This window comes from Cupressus sempervirens, chromosome 11 (genome assembly GCF_028749045.1).
Source record: "Cupressus sempervirens isolate cs-2001-9-10 chromosome 11, ASM2874904v1, whole genome shotgun sequence".
In the NCBI taxonomy this organism is placed as follows: domain Eukaryota; kingdom Viridiplantae; phylum Streptophyta; class Pinopsida; order Cupressales; family Cupressaceae; genus Cupressus; species Cupressus sempervirens.
The window spans coordinates 85361917-85388454 of NC_143128.1; the positions used below are offsets into that span (position 1 = coordinate 85361917).

Genomic DNA, 26538 nt, shown 5'->3' on the forward strand with positions numbered 1-26538 from the left:
GGTTATGCATTCCTTACTTCCTGGATATAATGTAAAAATTTCTGCTATTAAAGAAGCTCAATATCACACTAAAATAACATTAGATGATTTACATGGTATTCTAACAGCTTATGAAATGAGATTGGCAGATGGAGCAGAAATGAAGAGAGAAGTTGCTTTTAAAGCAACTAAAAAGGAAATAAATGAAAGTTAAGAATCAGAAGACCTAGAGGAAGAATTGGTAAACTTGATAAAGAAGTTAAAATGGTTTGGTAAATGTAAAGGAAAATCACCTATGAAATGCTTTAATTGTGGTAAAAGTGGTCATCTTGCTGCTAAGTGTCCTAATTCTAACAGTGATGATGAAGAGGTGTTGAAAAAGAAACAATTTGCTCACAAGTGTGAAAAGTTTAAGAAAAAGCGACAGCTCTGATTCTGATGAATATGAAACATTGTTTATGCTTTTAGGACCTTGTTCAATGGATTCTAGATGGTGAGTCGAGCAATAATACAGAAGATGAAATTGACCTTGAGGCAGAATTAATATTTGCTTTTGAAGAAATCAGTCTTGGAGAAAGTTATTTCAGCTAATGAGCTTTCAAAAGATATTGAAGCCAAAATAGAAGTTTTTACAAATTTGAAAATTGAACTTGGAGAAACTAAGAGGAAATTAGATGTTGTAAATTCTGAACTCACTCTTAAAATGAAAAGTTGATTCAAGTTAGAAAGTGAAGCTGTTGGTCTAGGAAATGAAATTAAGAAACTCAACTTTATACCTGATAAGTAAAGTTTGTAAAGTGATCTGAAATACATAGTGATATGTTGGCCCAAAATGTGATTGTAGTATCAAAACTGGGGTAGGTTTTGAGCAAGGCGAGAGTTCAAATAATACCGAAAATAAAATGAGTTATGAAGTCAAGAGATGGTTTGCTAGAAGAACATACAAGTTTTATGGCTATTGTGACTTATGTAAGTACTTTAGTCATAAAGCAACAAATTGCAAGGTTATGCTGGGGCCAAGGATAAGCTTTGTAAAGTCCAAATCCCTTTGGTGCTTTAAGAAATTGTTAATTCTGTAACTTGTTAGCATACTGATCTAATAACAGATCGATTTGATCTGATATGGCATGATAAATATCAAACTAAGTCTTTGCATTGTTCTCTTTATGATGTCGGCGTCTATCCTTGTGTTTTAGTTTAAAACCAATCTAAACTTCTTTGTTTGTGCTTGTGTTTAAACTTAATTAATTTATGGAAAGTCACCAACTTCTAGAGGTTAGGCAAATAAACTTTGGAAGAGACATGTCCTTTCTAAGGATATATCCCTTGATTCCTATATTTATAGAGGGTAAGTTTGAAGTCTAAGAGCACACAAGAACAAAGATAAGTCTGCTCCTAGTCAATACTGCCCACATTTGAATTGCAGAACAAAAGACAGATTTCTGAATTATATATCTTAATTTAATTCAAGACAATAAACTGAAGTTATTCACAGAAAGATAAGGAGAGGAAAAAGGTCGAATCTAGTCTTTATTCAGTCATAGAATTTGCAGAAAATTTACAGAAATTTCAATTTCGATTTGCTTTAATTGTCAGAGTCCAGGGCACACTGCAAGATATTGTCAGTTGAATAATGTTGATTTAGGAAACAAGTCACTTGATAAGAAATAGAGAAAGGTATGGAGAAAGAAAGGGTAGAAGTCCCTTCTTGTTGCAAAGTTGGATGCTACAAAAGAAAATTTGTGGACGATTGACAATGGTTGTTCAAACTACATGACAGTTGACAAAAGCAAGTCTTCTACATTCATAGATTGGAATTGTGGTTTATTGAAATTTGGAGACAAATCTTTAGTCCCTTTTCGAGGCAAAGGTTCTATAATATTATTGGTATGCTAGGAGCAGATATGAAGTGAAAACGGATATATCGAATGATAAAAGGACACAAAGATATGAATCGAATAAAAAATAGGATATTTGAACCTGTTGAACATTAATGATTATCTGTAAATATACAGAACAGAGAGCTATATAATGTGTTGAAGACTATACAAGTAACAAAGAATTATTAAAATTGCAAATTTTGTTACCAGAATTCACAGGAACTAATTTGTTTGCAACAGATTACTCATCACGGTTTACAGGATTTATACAGTCGATACTTTGGTTCAAACCTGGTCTTCATCTGACGAATGTTGGTGTTTGAATCTACCGTTGAAATATATGGACAAAGTTAATCGGGATGCCTACATGTGCTTTGAATAAATCTTTGTTTTATATGAAGTGAACTGCTTGTCTGCTAGTTAGCCCGATAGGTATCGGGTGTACATAAAAACTAATAAAGATGATCTTCGTGACTTGATAAAGGACAAACATAAAGTCTGTTGTCTTATTTTGAAAACTCTATGTTGGCTTGGCTAGTAAATGATGGAAGAAATCGGGCTTGTATGTATAATTATTTTATATCATTCAAACTCCTGCAGGAGTCGTGATCATCATCTGGAGATGATTCTGACAGTCAAATATGCAGCTAACATTTTGTTGGCTAAATATTTTGTAAGCCATTGTGACCACAACTTACAAAATGGGATTTTTAGGCTATGGTGTAGTGAGATAAATCTCTCCTTTTAGCAATAGGGGAGGCTCACTTCTCACCGTAGGTGGCTACAACAAAGGCCTAACTGGAATTAACAACAGGGTGGTTCATTGAATCAATTCCTCTTTCTTCAGGAATGATCTTATATTACCAACTACTACTTATAATTAAAACAAAATGAATTTATTGCTACAGTAATACCAGTGGCTTAAGTGTTGACGTAAGAACAACCTTAAGACAACAGTTATATCTTGACTTGTATGATTGATATCAAGAATTCAAAGTCTCCTACAAACAACTTTCTTGAAATAAAAGAGCAAAAAACTAATAAAGCTCAAAGTCTGAAATTCTTAGCACTTGCAGCCACTACTTAACTAAATCAATCTCGTTAAATGAAATCTCAAAGTCTTTCAAAAACAACACCAAAATCCTCAAATTCTTTCAAGGAGAGAAGTCACAAAGACAAATGAATCAATGTAACATAAGAAACAAAGATCAATTCCAAGTATCCCAACACAAAGTTTGGGAAAAACTTGCTTCTTTATTCACTTCAGAAATTTGTAACAAAAAATATAAAGCCTTCTAGTCATAAGCTCAGCCTTCTCCTCAATGGCAAAAGATGATTATTTACAATAAACTCTCTCCCTTATATAGGAAAAATGAAGAGAGAAAGGTGGAGGAAAAACTAGAACAACCTGAACCACTCATCCTTATCCTATCAACTACTTTGACTTTATTCAAAATTGTACACCTAATGCAATTGCAATTAAACTACAAAGAGCTACTTGCACAGGTACATGTTATCTTGTACTTACAACAAATTTATTAAAAGCATACAAAAATGTAATTTGGAATTTTCACATGGTATCAACCAATTCTCCAAATTTACGTAGGGATTCTTGTACAATTGTAGCACCTGGTTCACCAGTATGTTGTAAAATCATGATGACTTTTTGGAGTGTGCTTCCTGCCCTAAATGTTTCCTTGCTTGAATCTTCCACTTGATTATGCAAAGTCATTAGTGAAAACTTCTAATTTGCAAGCATGTTAAGCAGATGGATCTGAAATCATCCAACTAAAGTCCTAGGTTAATGGCATCTGCAAACTCAATGAGAACTTCTTGTTGATTCCTTATTTTGTTGTCTTGTCTTCATCAATAACTTCACATGGGAATTCTTTCAAAACTCCTTTAATGTTATCTTCTTGAGTAGACATTATGAGTATTTCTGCCTTTACGACTTTGATGAGCTTTTGTAGAATTTGTTTCCTGTTTTTCATAACACGCACGAAGTCATGATACATTTCAAGAGATGTAACAACATTTTACCCACACAAGAAGTCCAAATCAACTTGCATCATTGCTGCTCTGAGCACCAAAATCCATACACCGTATTTCTACCTGAACACGCACATCAATCCATAGATCTTCTAGACAATGTATGTGTAAGAACTGCTTCCTCATCTTGTCATGCAATCCCCTCCAATCAAAACAACTTTTGGCTGCAAACTTTTTCAACGTGATACTAAAGTTCAAATTCCATATTCTTGGGCTTAGGAACAATGTCAATTGAATATCCTCCAATCTTTAATGGGTTTCAAGATGAAATTCCCACTCCGGGCCGGTGTAGACTAGACTGATAAGCCTGAACTTCCATAAAGCTATCTTGCCAACTCCATCAGTATAATTCTCTCAGTACGATACCTTGGTAATGTGTATGGTTCTTCTTTGAAATGTCCAACTCGCAAGTAAGTAAAGTGGGGAAATTGTAAGAACATACAACCATATTCATTTACCTTATTCCATGCCTCATCAGATACCCATTTGTTAGGGAGCTCTTTATCAAACAAACACATAAAATGCCCAAAGAAGGCATCCTAGTCTCTCCTAAAGCGTATATGACTTTGTTTCAGAGGCAACTGTTCATAATATTCCTACACATGAACTATAAGATCTGTCATGCTTAGTCGATAACTCAGAAAATTTACCTAGAGCAGCAGCTATGTATACCATGTAGGAGTTCATGTTAAACACATTAGTTGATAGAACATTCACCAATTTTTCACATATGGAATCACTCACTAATTCAGCCCAAAAAAGGTTCTTTTTTTATCGTATTATGAGTGATATGTACTTGTACATCCAGGGTTTGAAGATTTTTGAATCCTTGAGCTTTGCCAAGCGGTTGAGAAGTGTTATGAGGTCATTGATTTCCTCCTTAAAATCACATTTGCAAATTCCCTTGACCGACCATCTGACAAGATTCGGTCTCTTAGTAATCAACCAGTTATCATTTACAAACTTGGTGCAAGATGAAGTATCCTCATTCCAGCGCTCCATAGCTTTCTGTCTTGTGATGTTTGTAACAATTGAAGTGTGAGGAACATGAAAAATACGATCAATAGTCTTGGGGTCAAGACTAATGATAGTATTACCATCTTGATCTTTGATGGTCTATGAAGCAACATCAAAATATCTTGCACAAGCAAGGATGAATTCCGATTCATGAGCCGCCAAAGGGAAGGTAGACAAATGATGAATATGATTCCATTTGATCCACACCATCTCCTTGGTGGCTGAAGTCTCAACCCTTGCAAGAAAGTCTTAAATGTTCATACGAGAAATATCAGTATCCCGTACTTCATCACAGTATGAGGTTACTTATGATGAAGCAATGGAGTTATGATATGGATCATACTGGTACCTCATCTTCTTTTTATCTTTGCCCTTTGCTAGAGTAGATTCTCTTGACATTGCAAAATGATATGCTTATGAAACTATTATATGAAAATCCCATAAAATGAGAACATCAACATGTGAAGGATCCATAGCAAGATTTTGATGGATTTTGAACAAGGTATAAGTGGAATAAATTAATGAAATGAATGGGGATGCATAATGAACAAATGGGTCAAACTCGGAATGGATGAATTATGAGTAGATTTGCCTAAAATGAGGTTTTTAGGATGAATTGCATATGCGACCAGCAAACTTGGATTTGAGTGAACAAGGAAAAAAATGAATAACACCTCATGTTTAAATAAGTGCAAAATATGAGTTATTATTTGGCAAGCGTGTGGGAAAGAGTTTATCCATAAGGTGGCCATACAGTGATACATGAAATGCATAATGGTGGGGTTTTAACTCGCATTCGCCTGTTAGGGAAGAACAAACTTTTCTTTTTAGAACGAGATTTTATACCTGCTTGCATATGCAACTTATAGGAAAAGACGATAGATAGAAGGAACAAGTTCAAGAATGAAAATCATACAAATCTGAAAATGGAAATGTCGATGACTTGCATGAACATCCAAACTAATGCCTTAGAAATAATAAGAAAAATTAACTCCACTTCACCAAAAATGAGAAAGGCAAAAACCTTGTCCAAAGTTTGAGCAAATTTGAAAAAATCCAAGAGATGTTTGAATCTTAGAGTTGCCCAAACCAAGACTTAAATAGATTTTGAAATCCTCACTACATGGCTCGAATTTGGACATGTGTACGTGGTTAGAGCAATGCAATGCTCAAAATGTGGAACAACCTTTGACCTAGCAACTTCAAATGCAAAGGCATATAAAAATAATGTGTAGGGCAAATACGAGCTTGTAAAATTATGAAAAAGAAGCTTGGATTTAAAAACTCTTACCTTAGATGGTTTCTTGAAAAGATTTGATACAAAAACACCTTGAAAATGCAAGGTATTTGATGGAAATCAGACTCAAAATGGGCTGTTTTTGTTCAAATGCATATGTAAATAACATATGCATTTGCTCTCAAAATCGCCACCTATGAGAAGATATGATGCTTGAAAGACTAAACGCATTTTTTGAAGATTATAGCATATTGAGATATATGCATTTTAACCCAAAAATCACCATTCAGCCTATCCAAATGACAAACGCTCTTCAATAGATCATTTACATGCTATGAAAAACATGTATATCTAAGAAAAATTGCCACTAGAAGAGATAACGCATTTTATGAGTAAACACACTTTTTGGGAGGCACAACATATTATAAACTTCATTTGTTTTCAATGAAAATCACCATCCAACCCTATAGATGCTTTTTGGAGGTGTAAAGTCATGTTCGATATACATGCATCTCTAAGAAAAATCGCCACTTTTGGGTTTATGAGAAAAATGCATAATGGGAAGTAAATAACGTATGCATTTGGCATGTATATCTACTAAAAATCGCCACTTTTGAAAATCAGGTCTCTAGTTACTATAAAACACACTTTTTGGAAGGCACAACATATTATAAACTTCATCCATTCTCAAAGAAAATCACCACTTTTTGACTCTTCTTTCCAAGACCAAAAACATAACATGTTTTTGAGATGTAATGCCATATGTTATAAACATATGCATTTGGCCTTAAAATCGCCACCTTTGGCTTGGCTTTAAAGGAAAATATATTTATAATTAAAAACATATGTATTTGGGTCCAAAGTCACCACATTAAATCAGAATGAATAAAAATTCATTTTAATTCAACATTTACATGTAAATGAGATTTAAAAACCCACTTTAATTGGTGATTTAAAAACACATATATTTAATTAAAAAAATGAACTTTAACACAATCACATATGCAATCGCATTTTAAAAGCACACTTTTAATGATGCTGGGACTTAGAATTTATTGAAAGTGGATTTTCATGGAGTATTTTGCATGTGAATATATGCAACATGAAATAAAAATCCCACTTATACACTTAAGTTGTCTCATGTAATTATATTTAATAGTTAACTATAGTTTTTAATAAAGTAACATGAAAAATAGTCTTGAAAAAGGCTATTTTCATAAAATATAAAAAACTATGGTCAAATCAACTTAGAAAGAGCTGAAACTTTAAAATGGACCAAAAAATCCATTTTAATTATCAAATATAATTTTGTATCATGCAATTGCCAATAAAAAGCTCATTTTTATTAGGTTTTTAACAAAAATATGCAGTTGACCTGAAAAAACCCACTTTTTCCTTTATAACTTGAGCTAGACAAACCTAAGTTAGCTCAAAATGAGTGGAATTCCAAGGGTTATTCCCCTAAGGCAAAAACAAAAGAAAAAACTATTTTTTACTCAAAGAAAAATAACGAAAAGACCTAAAAGTTCACCAAAAATTGAGTGTTTGAAGTGCAAGAAGAAAACCTCCTACCTACAAACAATTGAGGATGATCTCGACGGAGAACTCTCAAAAGAACGCATAAATAAGACTACACAAAGAACAACCCGGGAATAATGAATCATTTTCATGATGTCTTATTACTACATTGAAGCAAAAAGGATGTACATACAAATCCATTAGAAAATTCCATAGGGTTGCCTCAATTCTGTGATGTCAAAATTAAGGACAGCACACTTGAATGTCTGCGTGGCAAGAATGACAGCAGTATATAGGACAATCTGATTATGTATTATTAATTTATTACACTTGTCAAATATTTTCTGCAGATGGAAAAGGTGTTGAAGCTGTCAGCGAATGTCAAATAAAATAAAGGCTTTGTATCACTAACAAAGTTTGAATAAGCAGTAAACACATTATTGGTGGTTCAAAGACAAAATTTTAAAGTAATCTAAATGTTATTAATTAGAGACGGTTGCATATTTGATGAAAAATAGTTAGAACTGTCTCCAACTTTTGCTGGACTGGAATGCTATATATTTAAATGTGCTCTTACATTTGCTGTGTGAAACAGGAGACTTGAAAAGGATATTTTTGAAAAAGAAGTTCTAGATAGATTTAGTCACATCAATCTATAAAAAATATACATTGCCATTGGTCTTAGAATATCTTTTAAGGCTGTGATATTATTACAAAGAAGCTCTACATATGCTAGAAGAATTGAAAAGGGTTGCAATGAAGAGTGGAATCTCTTTGGAAAGCTGCTCAGTTGGAGATTGTTTTGTAAGGATAAATATTCACCCACAGCAAAAGGCTGGTATTGAAATACTAAAAACTCATATTCAGATATTAATTATCTCTGGCGCATTTATGGTCTATAATTGTAACTAGAGTATTTAGTCATTTGAATCACTTTGATAGTCTGGGAATTTACAGCTCGGTAAAAGTACAGAGAATAATATAGTGGTGCTTTCAGTCTTTTGAAAAAATACATCAGTGTTGAAACCTGTTCATTGACTAATGAAGTATACTGTGGTCAAGGGTACAGTGAAAAAGTGATTCCAGATTTTGATAGTCAACAATACACTTTCAGATTATAGCACAGATAATTGAGTTCAAATATTATTGGAACATCTTTATCTTGAAAGCCATTAATAACAGTTATCAGGTATCAATCAATTTATTGAAGATTCAGATTGAAAGACTCAGTATTTTATAATCTGTGATTTAATCCATCAAATATATCTTAGGTCGTGGTGTCTGTACAGCTAAATACTTATAAAAATGTGTTTGTAAAAACTATCATTGAAGTATAAACTGGTCTTTAATTCATTCAAAGATTGTAATCTGTGAAGTTGGTGCTCATATAAGGTTATTGAGTTGATGCTCAGATTGTATAAGTTGGTGCTTATGTAGCGGAAGAGTTGATGCTCTTAAGAATAGAGGGTTTTTCTGACTCGGAGTTGGAGCCCTTAAAGTTGTAATGGGTTAAAGATTTGTGAGCCCGGGTTAAGATGGTAGATCCTAGCAGCATTTCTCACCGTAGTTTTTCCGTGTTAGGTTTCCATGTCATATTTTTGTGATGTGCCTTTGGTCTCATGGAGCTTCGTTTGTATTCTTTACTTGAGGTCTTAATTTGACAATACTATCTGAAGTAATTGCACAAAGTTCAAAATTGGATGAAAATAAAAGATTTGTTTACTACTAATATACCCTGTTCCCTCCTACTTCTTAGTAGTAAACCTGTGTTCTACAATCCTATCTTCATTGTACCCACAGTTCCTTGGAATATTCAGTTTGTTGCATGCATCCCTTAGGATGGAGTAAGTCTTCCAATGGATTTGGGGAATATCGTACCTCTGTCATACTTCTTGTCAACTAAGGGGCTTCCTATCTTTTATGATATACTCAGGGCATCTAATTTCTTAAGCTGCCAAGTTCGAGTAGAGCAACCTTGTAGTAGTGCTAAAGGCACGTCTCCATGTCTTAACTTCACCCACATTTCTTTCCGCATATCAAATTGTCCTCATCAATTATATTGTTATCTGGTACAAACTATCTAGCTATCTCCCACCCTTTCCAGATGGATTTAAATATATTGGATCCAACTACCTTGAATTCCATGAAGAACCTTTGATAGGAACAGTCCTTGCAATATTATATCTTACCAAGCTTTTCCAGGGTTCCTCTCCTTTTGTAGCCTCAGCTATCTGTTTGGGGTAATCCCGTGTTCTTAAATCCTTAAACCCTAGACCGCGTACTTGCTTGCTCATTGTGCACCAAATTAATGGCATGTCTTTTCCTATTTCCTTTTGCATCTGATTAAAGGAATTCTCTTGTTTGCTTCTGAACATATATAAATTGGGCTTGATTGAACAACCAGGCAGAGGCATAGTAGATTGTGTAAGAAGACAAGACTTTGTTTGCCAAATTTGAAGTTTCCCAGCAAGAGGTAGTGAGTGTTACGTTTACTGCTTTTGGTATCAGTCTTGCCTTTGATACACTCTTGAATCTCTTGCAAATTTGGGTTTACAGAGAATGTGATGCCCAAGAACTAATTATTTATTAAGTAACCATTAACTTTATATCTAGAAGATGTTTCCTTGCTGCATGTTAAACCAGTAGGGAAAAATGAGCTTTTCTATTTTCAATTCTTTGAGCATTGATGAGTTGCTGAAGGACCTGTGACGATGATGGTATAGATCCGCTTTTCTTGATTATTGAGATGACTTTTTTTTTGGTGAATTAGTACATTTGTTTTTATAAGTTGGCTTTCTCATTGCTGTGTTATATCTGTTTATCTTCAGTTGGTTTTTCTCATTGTTATAGATCCTGAAAACTAGTACTCTATTTAAGGAAGAGATGGCTTCTATTGATTTAATAAAAGGTATATTACCAACAAAGATATCAGAAATATTGTTCTTTCTATTTACATGCTCTATTACTTTTTATTGTTTGGATGCACGTTTTACTTGGAAATCACTTTGCTCTGTTGTTACTCAAAGACCTATCCTTTAATTGTTTAATTGAACTGGATGGTATGTATTTGAATATTTTTTTTGTACTTACTCTTTTATAAGTACACTTCTTGTTATAGTTATGATTTTAATATAAGTTCTTTCCTTTGTTTAATAGATGATTGGACGTTCTGGAGGTACTTCGATTGGTGATATATTAGATGACCATATCAGGCAACGGTTTGGTGTTGACTCTTATGAGCGTGTTGATAGTGGCCTCTCCTCTAACAAGAAGCAAGCAGCCTTGCAGATGTTTAACAGTAAGGACTCTGGGCGGTTTGTATTTTTACTTGAAAAACGTGCTTGTGGAACAAGCATAAAGCTTTCTTCAATTGACACTGTAATAATATTTGACAGTGACTGGAACCCTCTCAATGATTTACATGCCCTACAGAAGTTACAAATGGATGCTCATGTTAAGCACTTGAAAGTTTTTCGATTCTACTCTCCATACACTTTGGAGGAGAGAGTGTTGATTTCAGCTAAGCAAGATAATGTGCTTGATAACCATTTAGAAAATTTAAGTTCCACAGTTTGTCAAACACTTCTTAAGTGGGGCACTTCCCATCTTTTTAAGAGGTGTGATGAAATACAGGATTCAAATAGTCACACCTTGAAGTCAAATTCTGATATTGGTTATCAAAATTTGAAGTTGTTGGCAAAGGATATTTTAGTGTGTGCACACAATGGGCTTCAGACTCATAAAAGCTCAGAGAGTTCTATCATTCAAAGGGTTCCTCGATCAGGAGGATATGGAAAAGGTATTCAGTTGTTTGGCGAGTCAGAGAACCTGTTAAAAGAAGAGGAGACACCTAACAATTTTTTCTGGGCACAAGTACTAAAGGGAAGACATATGGTAAAACATGGTGCTCCAGGACAGTTCCAGAGAACAAGAAGAAAGGTGCAGTATTCAGAACAATCACCTTCAAAACCGATATCTGATCCTGATGAATCCGAGGTAAGAAAAAAGCAAAGGCGGATTACTGAAACAGTTGATCCAATCTCAATAACTTCTTGGCTTAAAGATAAAAAGAAGTCATTGGCCGGTGGAAAGGAATCCAATGAAAACTGCATTGAGACCCACACAGATGAAGGCAATCAAGCATCTACTGAGTCTATACAAACTAATTCTGGAAAGGATTCACATCTGAGAGGTGCAAAATCACCTGCACATACACCTTCTGAAAAATATACAAGCCCCTGCTCTGTTTCCTGTGATCCGGAAGTAGAAATTCCTGGATCTGACAATGAGAAAATGAATGATAAAGTCTCCTCAGCTGCACAAGCTCTCAGAGTTGAGGAGCATGAGGATGGAAAGGCTTTACGTGTGGCACAGCAATGTCTACATAGCAGAATCAAGCCAGAATTAGTAGGACTATGCAAAATATTGCAACTTCCGGTATGTTTTAATAAATATTAATCTTTTCACACTTCCTTGCCAAAACCCCACTCTGATTTATACACAATAATTGAATAGCTTGCCAAGCTTTATGAGTTCCTTAATCACTACTTTTGACAATTTCTGCACAAAATGTTTGGTTAAACCAAAATGTAATCATATGCTTCCCTTTCATGTTCAGTCAATATGTATTGAAAGATTGAAAGGATTCAATGATTCTGAGAGATTCTAATGCAGTGTAGGATGCAGGTGTGCAATGAAGGACAAAAAAATCCAAGCAGCCACACACACAAATCAAACACAAGCCAGCAGTAACAGTGTCTAATATTTCGAATTTTGGAAAACAACACAAATTTCAGAGAATCCTTTATTGGAGATTTCAATTGCATTTCAACTTGCATGTTATGTTATCTAGGCAACAGCCCTACAATGACTCAAAAAACACTTGCTGCATTTACACGTGTACAGCCTACATGTAAAGTATAGGTGATTAACATAGAATTCATCACAAGTTCATTGACAACTTGGTCCCTTAGACCGTTGGTCTCATGGACATCATTAAAATTAATTCATTCTTTGTTTACACAGCAGTTGTTAAGTTTATAACCTGATAATCACCAGGTCTGAAAGTGCAGATTGCACTATCTCTTCTATGTTCTAAGTATCTAAGAAAGGCTTTGTATTTATACTTATAAGTTTCTCCTCTAGGCGGCGACTTTCCAGATTTCTTAATATTAAACAAAGAAACTAACACAATGTGTTAATTATTAGGTAATGTTTGTTTATCTTGCAAAGCTCCAGTTTTAGGAGGAGTTATGAAGCCGACCAAGGAAAGGGACATGCCCTTTGGGGGTGACGTCCTTTGGTCTAGATATTTAAAGGGTTGTGAATACAGTTTAGAAGACACACAAAAACAATAGCAGTCTGCTCTTCTAAGTATTCTACTTCCTCCAATTTTATTCTGAGATTCTCCTCCACATTCAAATATTGTATTTTTCAGTATTGAATCCACATATACATAACAGTAAGTTCTTCTATATTTAGAATTCTTTGAAGACAATTCTCAGCATTGAAAGTCTGGACTACAAGTCTAATTTAGAAACAAGGAATTAACAGAAACTTCACATTTTATCAGAGCCATGTTCCTTCTGTAAAGCCTAAACGGCTTGAAGGTAGATCCACTGAGCACTGTTAATTTGAAAGAAGGATATTTTTGCTATGTGGTTTGCCCACAGCGATGCATCTTAGATACAGCAACAGTTTTAAATGGAGGACAAATAAGACTTGTTTTTTCTGCAATTACCTTCAAAAGTTGGCCTATCAGGCCCATGTGTTGGTCAGCGATTAATTCTGCAGAGTACAAACAATCACACCCCGCCCACACAGCACACATTCACAAGTTGGGAAGATACAGGCAGCCCAAGCAATGTACCTAGACTAGTCGGATTAATCGGCTAACAGGAAGCACAAGTGGTGATTCTTCAGCAGTGACAAGGAATGGTGTGAGAAAGGTTCACGAAAAACATTATCAGGTGAATCAAATATTTTATTCAAGTTGTGGTGGGAGATTCTGAAAACTAATGGGTTTATATTGGATATCTGGAACTTTCTATGAATTCAGTGGCTTATGAAGAGAAAACACCATTAACAAGTATCAACACAAAGTCTTGGAGTAGCTTCCGTTACACAATAGTCTTCCAATATGGATCTCTTGTGTTGTTCAAAGAAGAAAGATAATTGAAACATGGGGAGCGGAGAAGCCATCTGAATAAGGTGGCAATGATAGAAGGAAGTAGCTCATATAGTTGGTTAGATGTGGTTGACGTGTTACATACTATAGTGTTAAAAAAAAAAATAGATATATACCTTTATAAAAATCAGAGACTGGCTCTTATCAGCAAGCATCTCAAAATGCATTCCTCTATAGTGTTAAGACATAAGAGTATTTCTCAGAAGGGAAAATTATTGTAAAGTCGGGCTGGAGTATAATAATTTCTCAGAGGATTATGTTTTTCCATAACCTACATATACATGAAGTTTTAAAAGTTATCTCAGAACATGGAAGCCTAGACATGTAGATGCGATGATATCCATATTGCATGAGATGTAAGGAATATGAGGGGTTCAGACTAGTTTGTGTGCAAATAGTGATAGAAATCAACAAATGTTATGCCTCTTCTAGAGTTTGGTAATCAAACCTGAATATATTTAGTATTTGCAAGTACTAAACTTGCGACATGGGTTAAATAAAGAGATGGGAAGAGTGTAGAATTCATACGAAGCACACAAGTCTGAGATCACAAGAACTATCGGCAAGAAATAGCCACTGTCATAGTTCTGCATCACATTCATACAAATGATATGATTGTTTGACAATGGTAAAAGAATCATTATATGGTTGGGTGCTATGATTCATCTCTGCTAGTTGATATAGATAAGAGAAAGGTGGCAGCAGTGATAAAGATTAATATTCAAAGGATAACTAGTGATTGGCACAAGCTGCAGACTACCTTTCAGAATCAATGATTTCTTCAGATTGAATTGTGATTGGCTGCGGGAAGCTTGTCAGCGATTGTACAGATTTCTGAGCATTATAAGTTTTCTATAATTACCTAGACCTACAAATAAGATGAGAGCAAGACATGGGCTCAAGATTCATCAATGAGGCTTTTTTTAACTTTTTAAAGATATGGTGCACAGTAATAAGAATACACACCATCTGTAGATCTTGTTATGTCTGATGAGAAGTTCATTGTCACAAATTAGTGGAAGACTACAGTTCCACTATGTTTACAACATGGAAATAGATAATGATTTCCAGATAAGGTCATTGTGATATGTTTTGTGCAATCTAATTTTGAGTCAACAGTGTTTGGTTGCTGAAACTTGAAAAGTTTTTGGCTGCTTGGACACGACAATATTTTGTGGGATTTTTGTAAGCTTGTTGTTGCTCCATCTCCAAAACACATTACTCAAGGCATTTCTGATCTTCCTTCAAGTCCAAGGGGGAGTGTTAATGATTGTGGAAAGATGCATTCTATATAACCTTATGACTATTCAGATTATTAGTATTGGTTCTCTTAGAAAGGAGGGAATAAAGTGACATCATGCTGTGACACTAAGATCATGGATATTAGCACGGTATGCCTTTCTGACAAAAAGAGAAGCTAAATGATCTGCAATGGCGAATCTTGACTCAGAGGGAGTAGACCATGCTTTATTTATTCCCGAATAATAAAGAATTTGTAGCAAAAATCATAAGTATCATCTAATAAGAAGGTTATATGTCAGAGAGAGTAATTAGAAGATCAAGTTGACTCCCTAGGATCTAGGTTATACAATCTTAGATTGAGTGTACCATGTCAAGATGGAATATACTCATAAAGTACAAAAGCTTTCATCAAGGTCATGATGGAAAGATAAGTATCTATTATACTTAAGCTCTTCTTTTATCTTATGTTTATAATATCTTTCATTTGTATTTTTTTATAAGAAAAGTATATGCCTTGATTTTTCTTTTATGAAGAATGTTCTTGTAGGAAAGAATTTTGGATTCAGAGGGACTCTGACATCTCGTCAAGGCAACCTTGAATAAGGAGATCGAAAGATTTAATATCCAGTAGGAGTCTTGAAAATCTAAAGTGAGCAACCATCTGATGGGCCTACGTTTATAAACATCATGGTGTGGAAGCATTACTCAGCAAATAGTCTTGCAACATCAGTTTGCAGTAATAGAAAAGAATCTTCTAGCACGAATTTGTTGTGATAGCAAATGATCTTATGGTGTTTTAAATCAGTAGAGGACTACTAGTAAATCTTGAATAGATTCAAGATTGTGTTGTGAAAGAGACATTTCGATGTCCATGAATCATAACCTAGATAAAGAGAGAATTTAATTATTCTCTAGACTTTATCCTTAAGTATTAGAAATTAGAAAGTAGGTATTCTTATCAAAACTCTCTGAGAGTAATCATCTCAGGAACTATCCAGGTATGATTGAATTGTTTTATATTGTTATGATAATTTATATTATTGTCAGGATATTGATTGTTATGGGGCTTCACCATTTGTGTTTGTTATTTAAGAGGTGATGATCTCTAAAATAATGAACACTTGTATAAAGACATTATAAGAGGTGACGATCTCTAAGATAATGTTTTGACCAGTAGAGAACTACTGGCAGATTTGGATGAATTTAAGATCATGTTGTGATGAAAGCATTTCTATGTCTATGAATCACAACTTGGATAAAGGAAGAATTTAATTATTCTCCAGATTTTATCTAGTGTACTGGCAGATCTTAATTCAGAATCATGTTGTGTGCCTATGAGTCACAACTTGGATAAAGGAAGAATTTAATTATTCTCTAGATTTTATCCTGTTTAAGGCATTCTAGTAATTGATTGTTGGTAGAGTCTAGATCTTGGACGAAATCAAGATCATGTTGTGACTATGACATTTCTAAAACTCCAGACGTCACAACTTGGGTAAAGGGAGAATTTAATTATTCTCTAGTCTTTATCCTGAGTATTGCATTCTATGCAATATTGTTATCACAAGTTCAAGTAATACTTCATATCACAAGCCTTGTCAAACACCCTGTGTTACAAGCCTAGGTGATTTGATAGTTTGTATTACGAACGATGCTTAGTGATTTGATCGCAAGCCCCAGTGATAAGTTATATTACAAGATTTGTAATATGATGTGTTTTCAAGTATCATTTGTATAATGATACATCATGCTTGAAATTCAGAAAGGTATAGAGTGTATATCTATGCTTAGTCATCTCTATTGATGTTCTTAGATATGTCTCTATCACTTATCTTATCAAGTTAAGAGGAAGTGTTAATTCCTTGTAACTTTGACAAGACAAGTGTTCTGTTTTTCAGATTAGTCTGATCTAGATGCATGAGTTCCCCTAAGTATTGGTCACTAGAACATATTGTCCCCTCTAGACATATCAGCATTTTCTTTGTGGCTTTTATAAGCCTTCTTATTTACTAATGTGGTTAGTTAGTTACTAATCATTAGTAACTCTCGGAATGGGCACCAGTCTTGAGGAGGGACATGTCCATTAGTTAGTTAGTTAGTTACTAATCATTAGTTATTTATAATAGTTAGTTACTAATCATTAGTTACTAGAGAGGGACTAATCATTAGTTAGTTAGTTACTAGAGAGGGACTAATCATTGGTTAGTTAGTTAGTTACTAATCATTAGTTATTTATAATAGTTAGTTACTAATCATTAGTTACTAGAGAGGGACATGTCCATTAAGTAGATTTTACTGTAAGATCCAAATGAGTTTTAGATCATATTGTGATGTTGACATTGCTATGTTCATGGGTCAAAAATTGGATAAAGGAAGAATCTTAGTATTCTCCGGATTTGTCCTGTATTCTGGTAGATCTTAAACTCAAGATCTCGTTGTGATATAGAAATACCAGTTTCTATGAGTCACAACATGTGTCTTATCACTAGTAGCAGTGATTTGTCATATCATAGGTTTAGTAATATGACGTTGTGTTATGTGTTCTATGATATCACATGCTAAGAAGATTCAGACAGATATAGAGTATTAATTCTTGCTTATTCGTCTGTATTAATGTTGCTAGACATGATATCTCTTTGTGTGATTATCAAGTTAAGAGGGAGTGTTAAGTTTATAACCTGATAATCACCAGGTCTGAAAGTGCAGATCGCACTATCTCTTCTATGTTCTAAGTATCTAAGAAAGGCTTTGTATTTATACTTATAAGTTTTTCCTCTAGGTGGCGACTTTCCAGATTTCTTAATATTAAACAAAGAAACTAACACAATGTGTTAATTATTAGGTAATATTTGTTTATCTTGCAAATCTCCAGTTTTAGGAGGAGTTATGAAGCCGACCAAGGAAAGGGACATGCCCTTTGGGGGTGATGTCCTTTGGTCTAGATATTTAAAGGGTTGTGAATACAGTTTAGAAGACACACAAAAACAATAGCAGTCTGCTCTTCTAAGTATTCTACTTCCTCCGATTTTATTCTGAGATTCTCCTCCACATTCAAATATTGTATTTTTCAGTATTCAATCTGCATATACATAACAGTAAGTTCTTCTATATTCAGAATTCTTTGAAGACAATTCTCAGCATTGAAAGTCTGGACTACAAGTCTGATTTAGAAACAAGGAATTAACAGAAACTTCACAGCAGTTGTCTTATTTTTAAAATCGTATTCTACTGCAGATCTACACCATAGCCAGCTGTTGTTTCTTTAAATAAAAAATGCAGTAAATGTGGCCACCCACCTGATCACCACCTCAGTTAAAGTAATGTTAAATTCTGGCATCAGGGCATAACCTCCCCTAACTTCACAAATATGGCAAGGTTTGCTGCGACTGACAAGCCACCAGGCTTAACCATCCCATAATGGAAGAAGAAATTAGTAGAAATGGTCTGGCAGGTGCGTGCAGAGGCCCCTACAATAATATGAAGGGGGTACACTGGTAGCTGTTAGGTGCTGCAATAACGGTTAGAAAAAGTAATCAACACACAAAAGGCTAGTGGTTGGGCCCTTGCATCAAGGAGTAAACTTTTAAAACAGATTCACACTATCTACAGTTGCGTTCCCAAATAGAGTGGAATGCAGGTCTGGTTCAGGTTCTGGCTCTGGCTCTGGTCCTGGTCCCTGGGTGGTCTTGCATTCACTTAGTATCTGGCCTGGACTTGAGTCCCAAATAAGGGCTTCTGTTCAAAGACTTAAATTGGTTCATATTGAAGTTGATCTATAATGCTCAAAACATTAATGTCTGCAACTTATAGAAACTGTCATATAATATGAACTTGTGAAAACTAAAAAATAGTGATTTTTCCAAGGAAATAAGTATTGGAATATCTGCTAGTATAATGGTGCAAATTTTGGGCTAGTTATGAACTTTTCATTATAGATGGGCATTCAAAATTATATAAAAAAGGCTATAAAATACTTTTTTATATCGTCATATTAACTTGACTGGCTATAAATTAGACTTCGATACTGTCTTCCTAATATTCATGGGGATTAATAGTTTTGAAGTTTTATATAGATTCCGATTATTATTAATATTAATGTAATATTGAATACTACATAAGAAATATTTATATTATAAAACATTAAAAAATATTATATTTGTAATTTTTGAAGTTATATATATAAAAATGGAAACTCAAACATGTAACTGGAGATTTTTTTGGCCATGTAGGTTAACCTAATTGTTGAACCAATAGCTGATCTTAGATCAGGACTAAGAACCTGGTCTCAAGACAAATAAAGACAGAATTGTGGGCACTAGCAAGAAAGAGTAATTTTTCCGAGCATGAAAGGAGCTTCAGGTGGGTTCTTTTTTTCAATAGATTATCTATAGATTTTCAAGAATCTTGGGGAATAAGATGTTAGAAAGGCTGTTTACTGAATAGGGTAAATGGATGGTGGTGAGTATTCTCGCTTGCCATGCAGGTGACTCGGGTTTGTTACCCGACAACGATGCCAAATGTTTACCGTATAGGGTAAATAGATATATATCGCATTAAGAGATTAAAATATAATACAAAACAAGATACTTTGTCAATATAAGTAGATATGCAATCATGATTACAATGATGATCCATACTTCTATTTGGAAGATGTACATATACTACTCGAAGGGGTGACTCAACCGTCATGCAACCTTTCGGACACTAACTAATACCATCGGCTATAATATATTTTTTACCGACTACAAAGGCTAGGGTTGCCATTGCACCAAAAGATCGACCTCTCAATGCCCTATACAACCAATAGTCTTACAGAACCACAACAGGTGATTAAGCCATGTCATGAGCCCTGTGAGGGATGTTGGCTCACTGCCAACAATCCCCCTCCTAGCGTATGTGTAGTGGCTTGCGAGATTTGAACCTATGACCAAGCTTTGATACCAATTGTTAGAAAGGCCAGGGTTGCAATTGCACCAAAAGATTGACTTGTCAATGCTCTATACAGCCAATAGTCTTATAGACCACAAGAGGTGATTAAGCCATGTTATAGACCTTGCGCAAGATGCTGACCCATTACCAATATAAGATAGTGATTAACAACGTTCATCACAATACAGAACTCTTAGGCTTAGTAAAACTATTATCAGTTTCCTTTACTTCATATCCAACAATATGATAAATTAGTAGGAAATGTTGTAAGTTATAGCTGCTAGAAAGATCTAATGCCTAAACAATTGCTTGAATGGGACTCTTAGAAATCTTTATTTAGTTTCTATTGTCCTCCAGTTTGCTATGGGCTGCAGATTTATGTTGACTCAGTGATTGATTCTCTTCAGTATAGCATTCACCTTATTCCTGGTCTAGCTCTTCATGTTTGAAGTTTTATTTGTCTGTGTGACAACATCTTCATTTGAGTATTATTACTTTGTTCTATCAAGCATCATATTATTCTGGACGTAATGTGCACGTGCCTAGTCATTGTCATGTCTTTGACACTTCTTAGTGTCGTTCGTGCCTTTTCTTTTGGATGCCTTCTACTATGAGTTCGTGCATATAGTTGATATTATTACCATCGCTGCCATAGTGTGTGTGATGTATCCTTGTTGGAAACGGATCGTTGGAGTCTTGTGTCATTGTTTAGATTAGGCTTCTAGTTGTCGGTTATTATTGTATTCATCAGGTCTTGAATTGATTGGTCGGTGCTCTTTTTGACTATGCATGTTTCACTTTGGCAACTCGTATGATATAATTGTTATCGCTTTTATTTTGGTGGATTAGGAGTAGCAATTATTCTTCAAAAAATCATCCTATGGTGTACCAGAGTTTATTTGTGTTGTCTGAAGACATTTTCTCTATTAGATGTTATGTTTTGTTGTACCTATGATTAGGTGATAATCATATCCACTCTCTTACATGTGAATTACTATTGTTCGCATGTTATATTAGAGGTTGAAAATCTTTGAGATAAAAAACAACTTTGGCTTATTGATTAATGTTTAAAGTGATTCAATCATAAGCATTTTTTTTGTAATTAGAATTGAATTTGAATAAAGGATCATTGACTTTTTGTGGGCTGAGTTGTTTCCCTCAATTAGGAGGGTTTTTCTCTGGATAATATTAGTGTTCTCTGGTATTGTTATTTTAGTTCTTTGCATTATTTTATTTCTGGTTCAAAAGTATTTTGGCATTTGTGTTCTTTGTTTCTCTTTCAACTAGTCATCCTAAGTGTGTAAAAATGATGAATGGTTTGAAAGTTAAAGACATTTTAAATGTCTATTCTTGTTTTGACTTTAGCGATTATCCTTTGCCTTTATTGATTATCCTCTTGTGATGAACTAGCTTAGCTATCACCGATCAATGCTCTGGATTTCCATAAATGACTACCATATGATTCTTTATACAATGCTAATCATCCAAACTCCTTGATTATTGATCTCCTATAGGTAATGCCAACACAATTTCCTAATGCCAATGATCTCCCCCGTTGGCATTGATGGAAATACATTTGAGATCTTCTAACTCGAATGCTCTGCCTGAGTTCATACTAACCATTCTATTATCTTTTCATTGTTGTTTTCCTCGGCTGCCTAATGTTCTTCAAATCTTCATCTTCTCCCTATATTTTTCATCCATCTTCTTTACTGGTCTTCTCCCTCTTTGATAACAATATGAAAGGTGTAATCTTTAACAATAGGTAAATACTGATTCACAACCTGTCAAAGAAAATTATAGTTGGCCTTTTGCTAATTCAATTGAAGTCTCCCATGTCTTCTACAAGTAACTTAAGGCAATACCATGTAATATCCCCCTAATGACGATTGACATCCCAAATTGTGATTGTTCAAAAATATATATCAATGAAATGACTAAAGTGATTAAATCAATCAATATATAGATATGAACTAAATAGTTAAATGAAAATTAGTAATATTAAATAGAGAAATAATAAAGTATAATAAAGAATTATTAATTAATAAATAAAATCCAAAATTAGAATAGAATAATATAATAAAATCAATCTCCAAACAATAAACTAATCCCAATAAACACCATAGTCCGTGAAATTCCATTCTCATCACAAAATGAAATAAAGTAAATTCTATGCCCTTTGGACTGGGTGGGATCCGAATGAAATGTCATGTTGGTCCCCAAAGGTACATATGCATATACATATATGTATGTGTGTGTGTGTGCGCGCGCGAGCGCACACGTGTGCCCTGTTCATATGTGGGAGGATATAGGGAGAGCATAAAAACACAAATATTGGAAGGGTACATTGAAAACTAAATAAAACCACCAACTTCAAATCCACGTGAGATGTTGTTTGGAAAAATATATAGGGAGAAGCAAAATTAAGAAGCCCACCAAGTTATCAAGGAAATCCCATGGAAAAAATAAACTCTTAAGTTGGCGATAAACAATAATCTTGGGAAGATATATATATATATATATATATATATATATATATATATATATATATATATATATATATATATATATATATATATATATATATATATATATAAGGGAGAACTTATTAAAGGTCAAATTACTTATACCGTGGCAAAGTCAAACTCATGCTATTAAGGCCGAAATTATAGGGGATTATGTGCATTCCCATTTAAATGGATAAGGTGGCTAAAAACTGTGAAGGTGAAAGTGAGTCAAAGAGCTAACAAAATAATAAGGATCCTTTGTCTTTAATAAGAGGAATATCTAAGTAAAACAAGGGGAGAATAAAGTAAAGAGAATTAATAGGGAATAAATTCAATTATATTAATTCAAGTTATCATATTATTAGGAGAGATTTATAATAGTTAACATATCTTTCTTATATATGGAATAATTATCTTTCATGTATGTATATTTTCAAGAACTTATAGATATTTGGAGCGAACATAGAAAGAATATTTTGAAAACCCTCACTTGGTTATAGCAAAAATCAAACCCATTCTTCACACTACCCAGGTGTTGGGCATTTTGTTAAATGCTTGGCAAGTAAAACTTGTATACAATGTCAACAGTCCAACTCCCAAAAGAACATAATGTAATTGAACTTTTTCCAAACAATTATATCATTTATAAGATTTCTTTATAATCCAAACTTTGAGATTTGTGACAAAAGTATAGTTCTGAGATAACAAGCAACTCACTCCAAAGGAAATTCATCAAATATTACAGCTCACTGAATTTCCAGAATTTTACTCACTAATGGAACAAATAACTAGTTTTGTCAGTTTATTAATTTTGAGATGATGAACAACCTGGCCAATAATCTGAATACAGCTCTAAACAGTAATTGGAACCTGTAATGGAGATAATGATGCAGCCATCCCCTCTAATGACCATTTGCGGCGGCCTCCACCATTTGCAAACCGTAGGAATACATAATTTGCTTCTGACATAATAAATTTGGCTTCAACACAACTCCCAGCAGCTGCCATCTATTATATACGAGTCCAACTACCTCTCACAACTTGGTCTGATCTCCCACACAGCCAATCTTGAAACCGCAGTCCAGTCTAGTATCACACTAGCTTGCACACGGCCATCTTATCTCAGATTGATTGATCTCCTATCTAAATGCCCCAATTCAATGCTACAGAAACCTGCATATAAGCTGTGACCCTTAGAAATGTCAATCGCTGCCTCCAATGTCCTTGCATTTTTCAGAGATTGAGATCGCAGGTGTCACAGGTACATTCTTCCAGCTTGGTATTGATTGGAATTGCAGTTTGAATATTCAATGCCTCCAATGAAAGCAAAACAACAGTTCCTCAAGCAATTTGAATTCACAATTGCTGTCACTCAGTTTGAAGGAAGAACTCCTTTAATTTTCTCTACAATTCAGACAGTAATACTTCTCTGCCACACAATAACTCCCAACCACAGACTACTACAGTAAGGGAGAATAAATGAATAGCCAAAATATATTGAAATCACTATACATCAGTAGTGACTTCAAACAATCTTCAGACCTTAGAAACCCTTATACAACAACAAGGGCAGAAACTTCAGACCTCAGGAGAAAGCCACAAAGGCACAATAATCAAATATAAAATCAAGCTCGCCTTTCCCAATGAAATGAGCTCTCATTTATAAGCTTTCGTTGGCAAAAGTTTTCATAAAACTCCACTTAAGAAATTGTGGAAGTTTCCCGAAAGAACTCAACACTAGAAAATTTCCAACTTGCTTTTTAGAAATATCTCTTAAAGTCATTATTATAATAATATAAACATTATTATAGTAATGCAACTCAATGAATAATAAATAAATAAGAGCTCATGCAATTCTTAACCTGATTAACTGCAGGTGACAACCAACTACCAAGCCACCCACTGCACTGCCAAATATAGTAACTACTAAAAATAAGCTTACTAAAAGTATTAAATCCATAACTGAGACCCCCAAAAAGCCCTGTGCAGGAACCTGCTAAAAATGGGACATTACAAATATATTTTTGAGTGTAAAATATATTCAAAATAAATTATAGTATTATCTATTCCAAACTCAAAATTGGAACATTACATACCATGTCCGTGCATCTTGGTTGCTATCTCATCTAGACTGTCTATTGAATCTGCATCTGGTAATGCTTATGCTACCTCTGCTGTATTTAAGTTCTTTTGCACAACTTCCAAGATAGGGTATAAATATGATTGGAGTTCAAGTATACTCATCATTCTACTATCTTGTTCTATTTGTAGCTATCTCATTTTGTGCAAGGTCTTCTTCACTTCTTCAGCGATTGTAGTGATTGGACTTAATAGTGGATCAAGTTGACTACTGGGACCTTCCAGCTCTGTTTGTTCCGCACCTTTCTGTTCCTCTAGATCTTTTACAAACTCTGAATAGTTGATACCTTGGTGAATAGGTTTCCTGCTTCTGTTAGTGTTGTTCTGTCTTCCATTGCCAGATCTGCTAGCTTTCTTTTTACTTAAATGCCTTTTCTACCAATTTTGCTGTCATTTTCTTCTCCATATGTTCCTGAACAATACTATTTGCTGCGGTCTGTAAATTTGTCTCTTGATCATAAGTGACTTTGATTAAAGTATCGAACTTAGGATCTTCTTTGTTGCATTCTACCTTAGGTACCAACTCAACTAAAATGTTTCTTGCTTGTCTGAACACTTGTTTGTTCTTCTTTTTGTCTCTCATGGCTTTTCCTTTTACCTTTTCTAAATATTTCATTACTCTTTAGGTTTTATATTATTGACATCTAATGCCGTGCGAATAATTTCTTCCTCTTTAAATCGTCTTCTTCTTCTTCTTCTATCAGAAGTCTCACTGGTTTACATTTTTTCTGTATACTTGGCTCAAGGCTTAATTTTCTCCTTCCTTGCCATTATTCTTCAGTCTTTTGATCATACTTTTTCTTTCTGCAGGTTTCTTTGTTTGCTTGACGCTTCCTCTTTACTAGTTCAGTCTTCACCTCTTTGGTTATTGATCGAGTGGGCTTGCTCTTTTCTCTCCTGTAGGTGGATGGGATGTTTGGTAATGGGTCTTCAATTACAACTGTTGCTGTTCCTAATGTTTCTGCCTCCTCACCAGGTGTTTTCTGCACTTGGGCTTGTTGAACTCCTGGTTTTTCTTTTGGTCATCGGTGTCTCCATCTCTTTTAGTGTACATGCATGGATTTCTTCATAGGTTCCAAATTTCTTTTCACTTTTGTCCACTTGTTTGGGCAATAACATATCATTATGAGTACTAACATTGTCTTCTTTAACCTTATAGCCCATAGGTGGAAGCTAATGGTTTTTGGGTTCTACTGCTTGCAATATGCATGACTTTGTATCCACTAGGAACCAAATATGAGTGTTATACTTCTCTATTACACTAGTGGGAATTCTTTCTTGTCTATTCATGTCGGACTCAATTTTTTTAAAGTAATCCCACATGACATTATTGAAATTATTGCCTTGTTATGTTATAAAACAACCTCTCTTTGTGACTACTGCTTTGTCCTTAGACCATACAATATTTCCCCTTCCTATAAAATAGTCTTGAATGTAAAAGAAAATATATACTGGTAAGGTTCTATACTTTGGTGATTGCTTATTGTCTCTCTTTATTCTCTTCGTATTCTCCAAAAGTTGCGTTCGAACCATCTCATGTAGGTCATAGTACACGTCATTCTTCACAATGTGGTAAGCGGTATGAATTTCAACACTCGGGATGCTGTATGTTCTTGTCAAGTGGTAAACTCTATATCCTATCACCATTGAAGCAAAATGAACTTCTGCATCTTCTATGTGGCCAACAGTCATGGCTCTGCCGTCATATCTTGACCTGGTCACCAAGCTTGTTGGTATTTTGCTTGTCATGCACTCCTCTCCTTGTGCTCAAAACCTTGTTACTCTGTGTATAATTAAATTTGACAACTTGTGTGATTTATCCAACCTCATTTACTGATCATGAACTCTGCTCAG

At 34.4% G+C, this 26538-nt stretch overlaps 1 protein-coding gene across 4 annotated transcripts in view; it reads left to right on the plus strand.

Annotated features, from left to right (window-relative positions):
- The window catches only part of LOC149528339 (uncharacterized), a 241127-nt gene that overhangs the window by 181277 nt on the left and 33312 nt on the right, over positions 1-26538 (plus strand). For all 4 annotated transcript variants that reach the window (XM_089811308.1, XM_089811304.1, XM_089811306.1 and 1 more), the window contains one exon: positions 10837-12117. In XM_089811308.1, the coding sequence (XP_089667434.1) occupies positions 10837-12117 (1281 nt within the window). The remainder of the gene's footprint in view (positions 1-10836; positions 12118-26538) is intronic.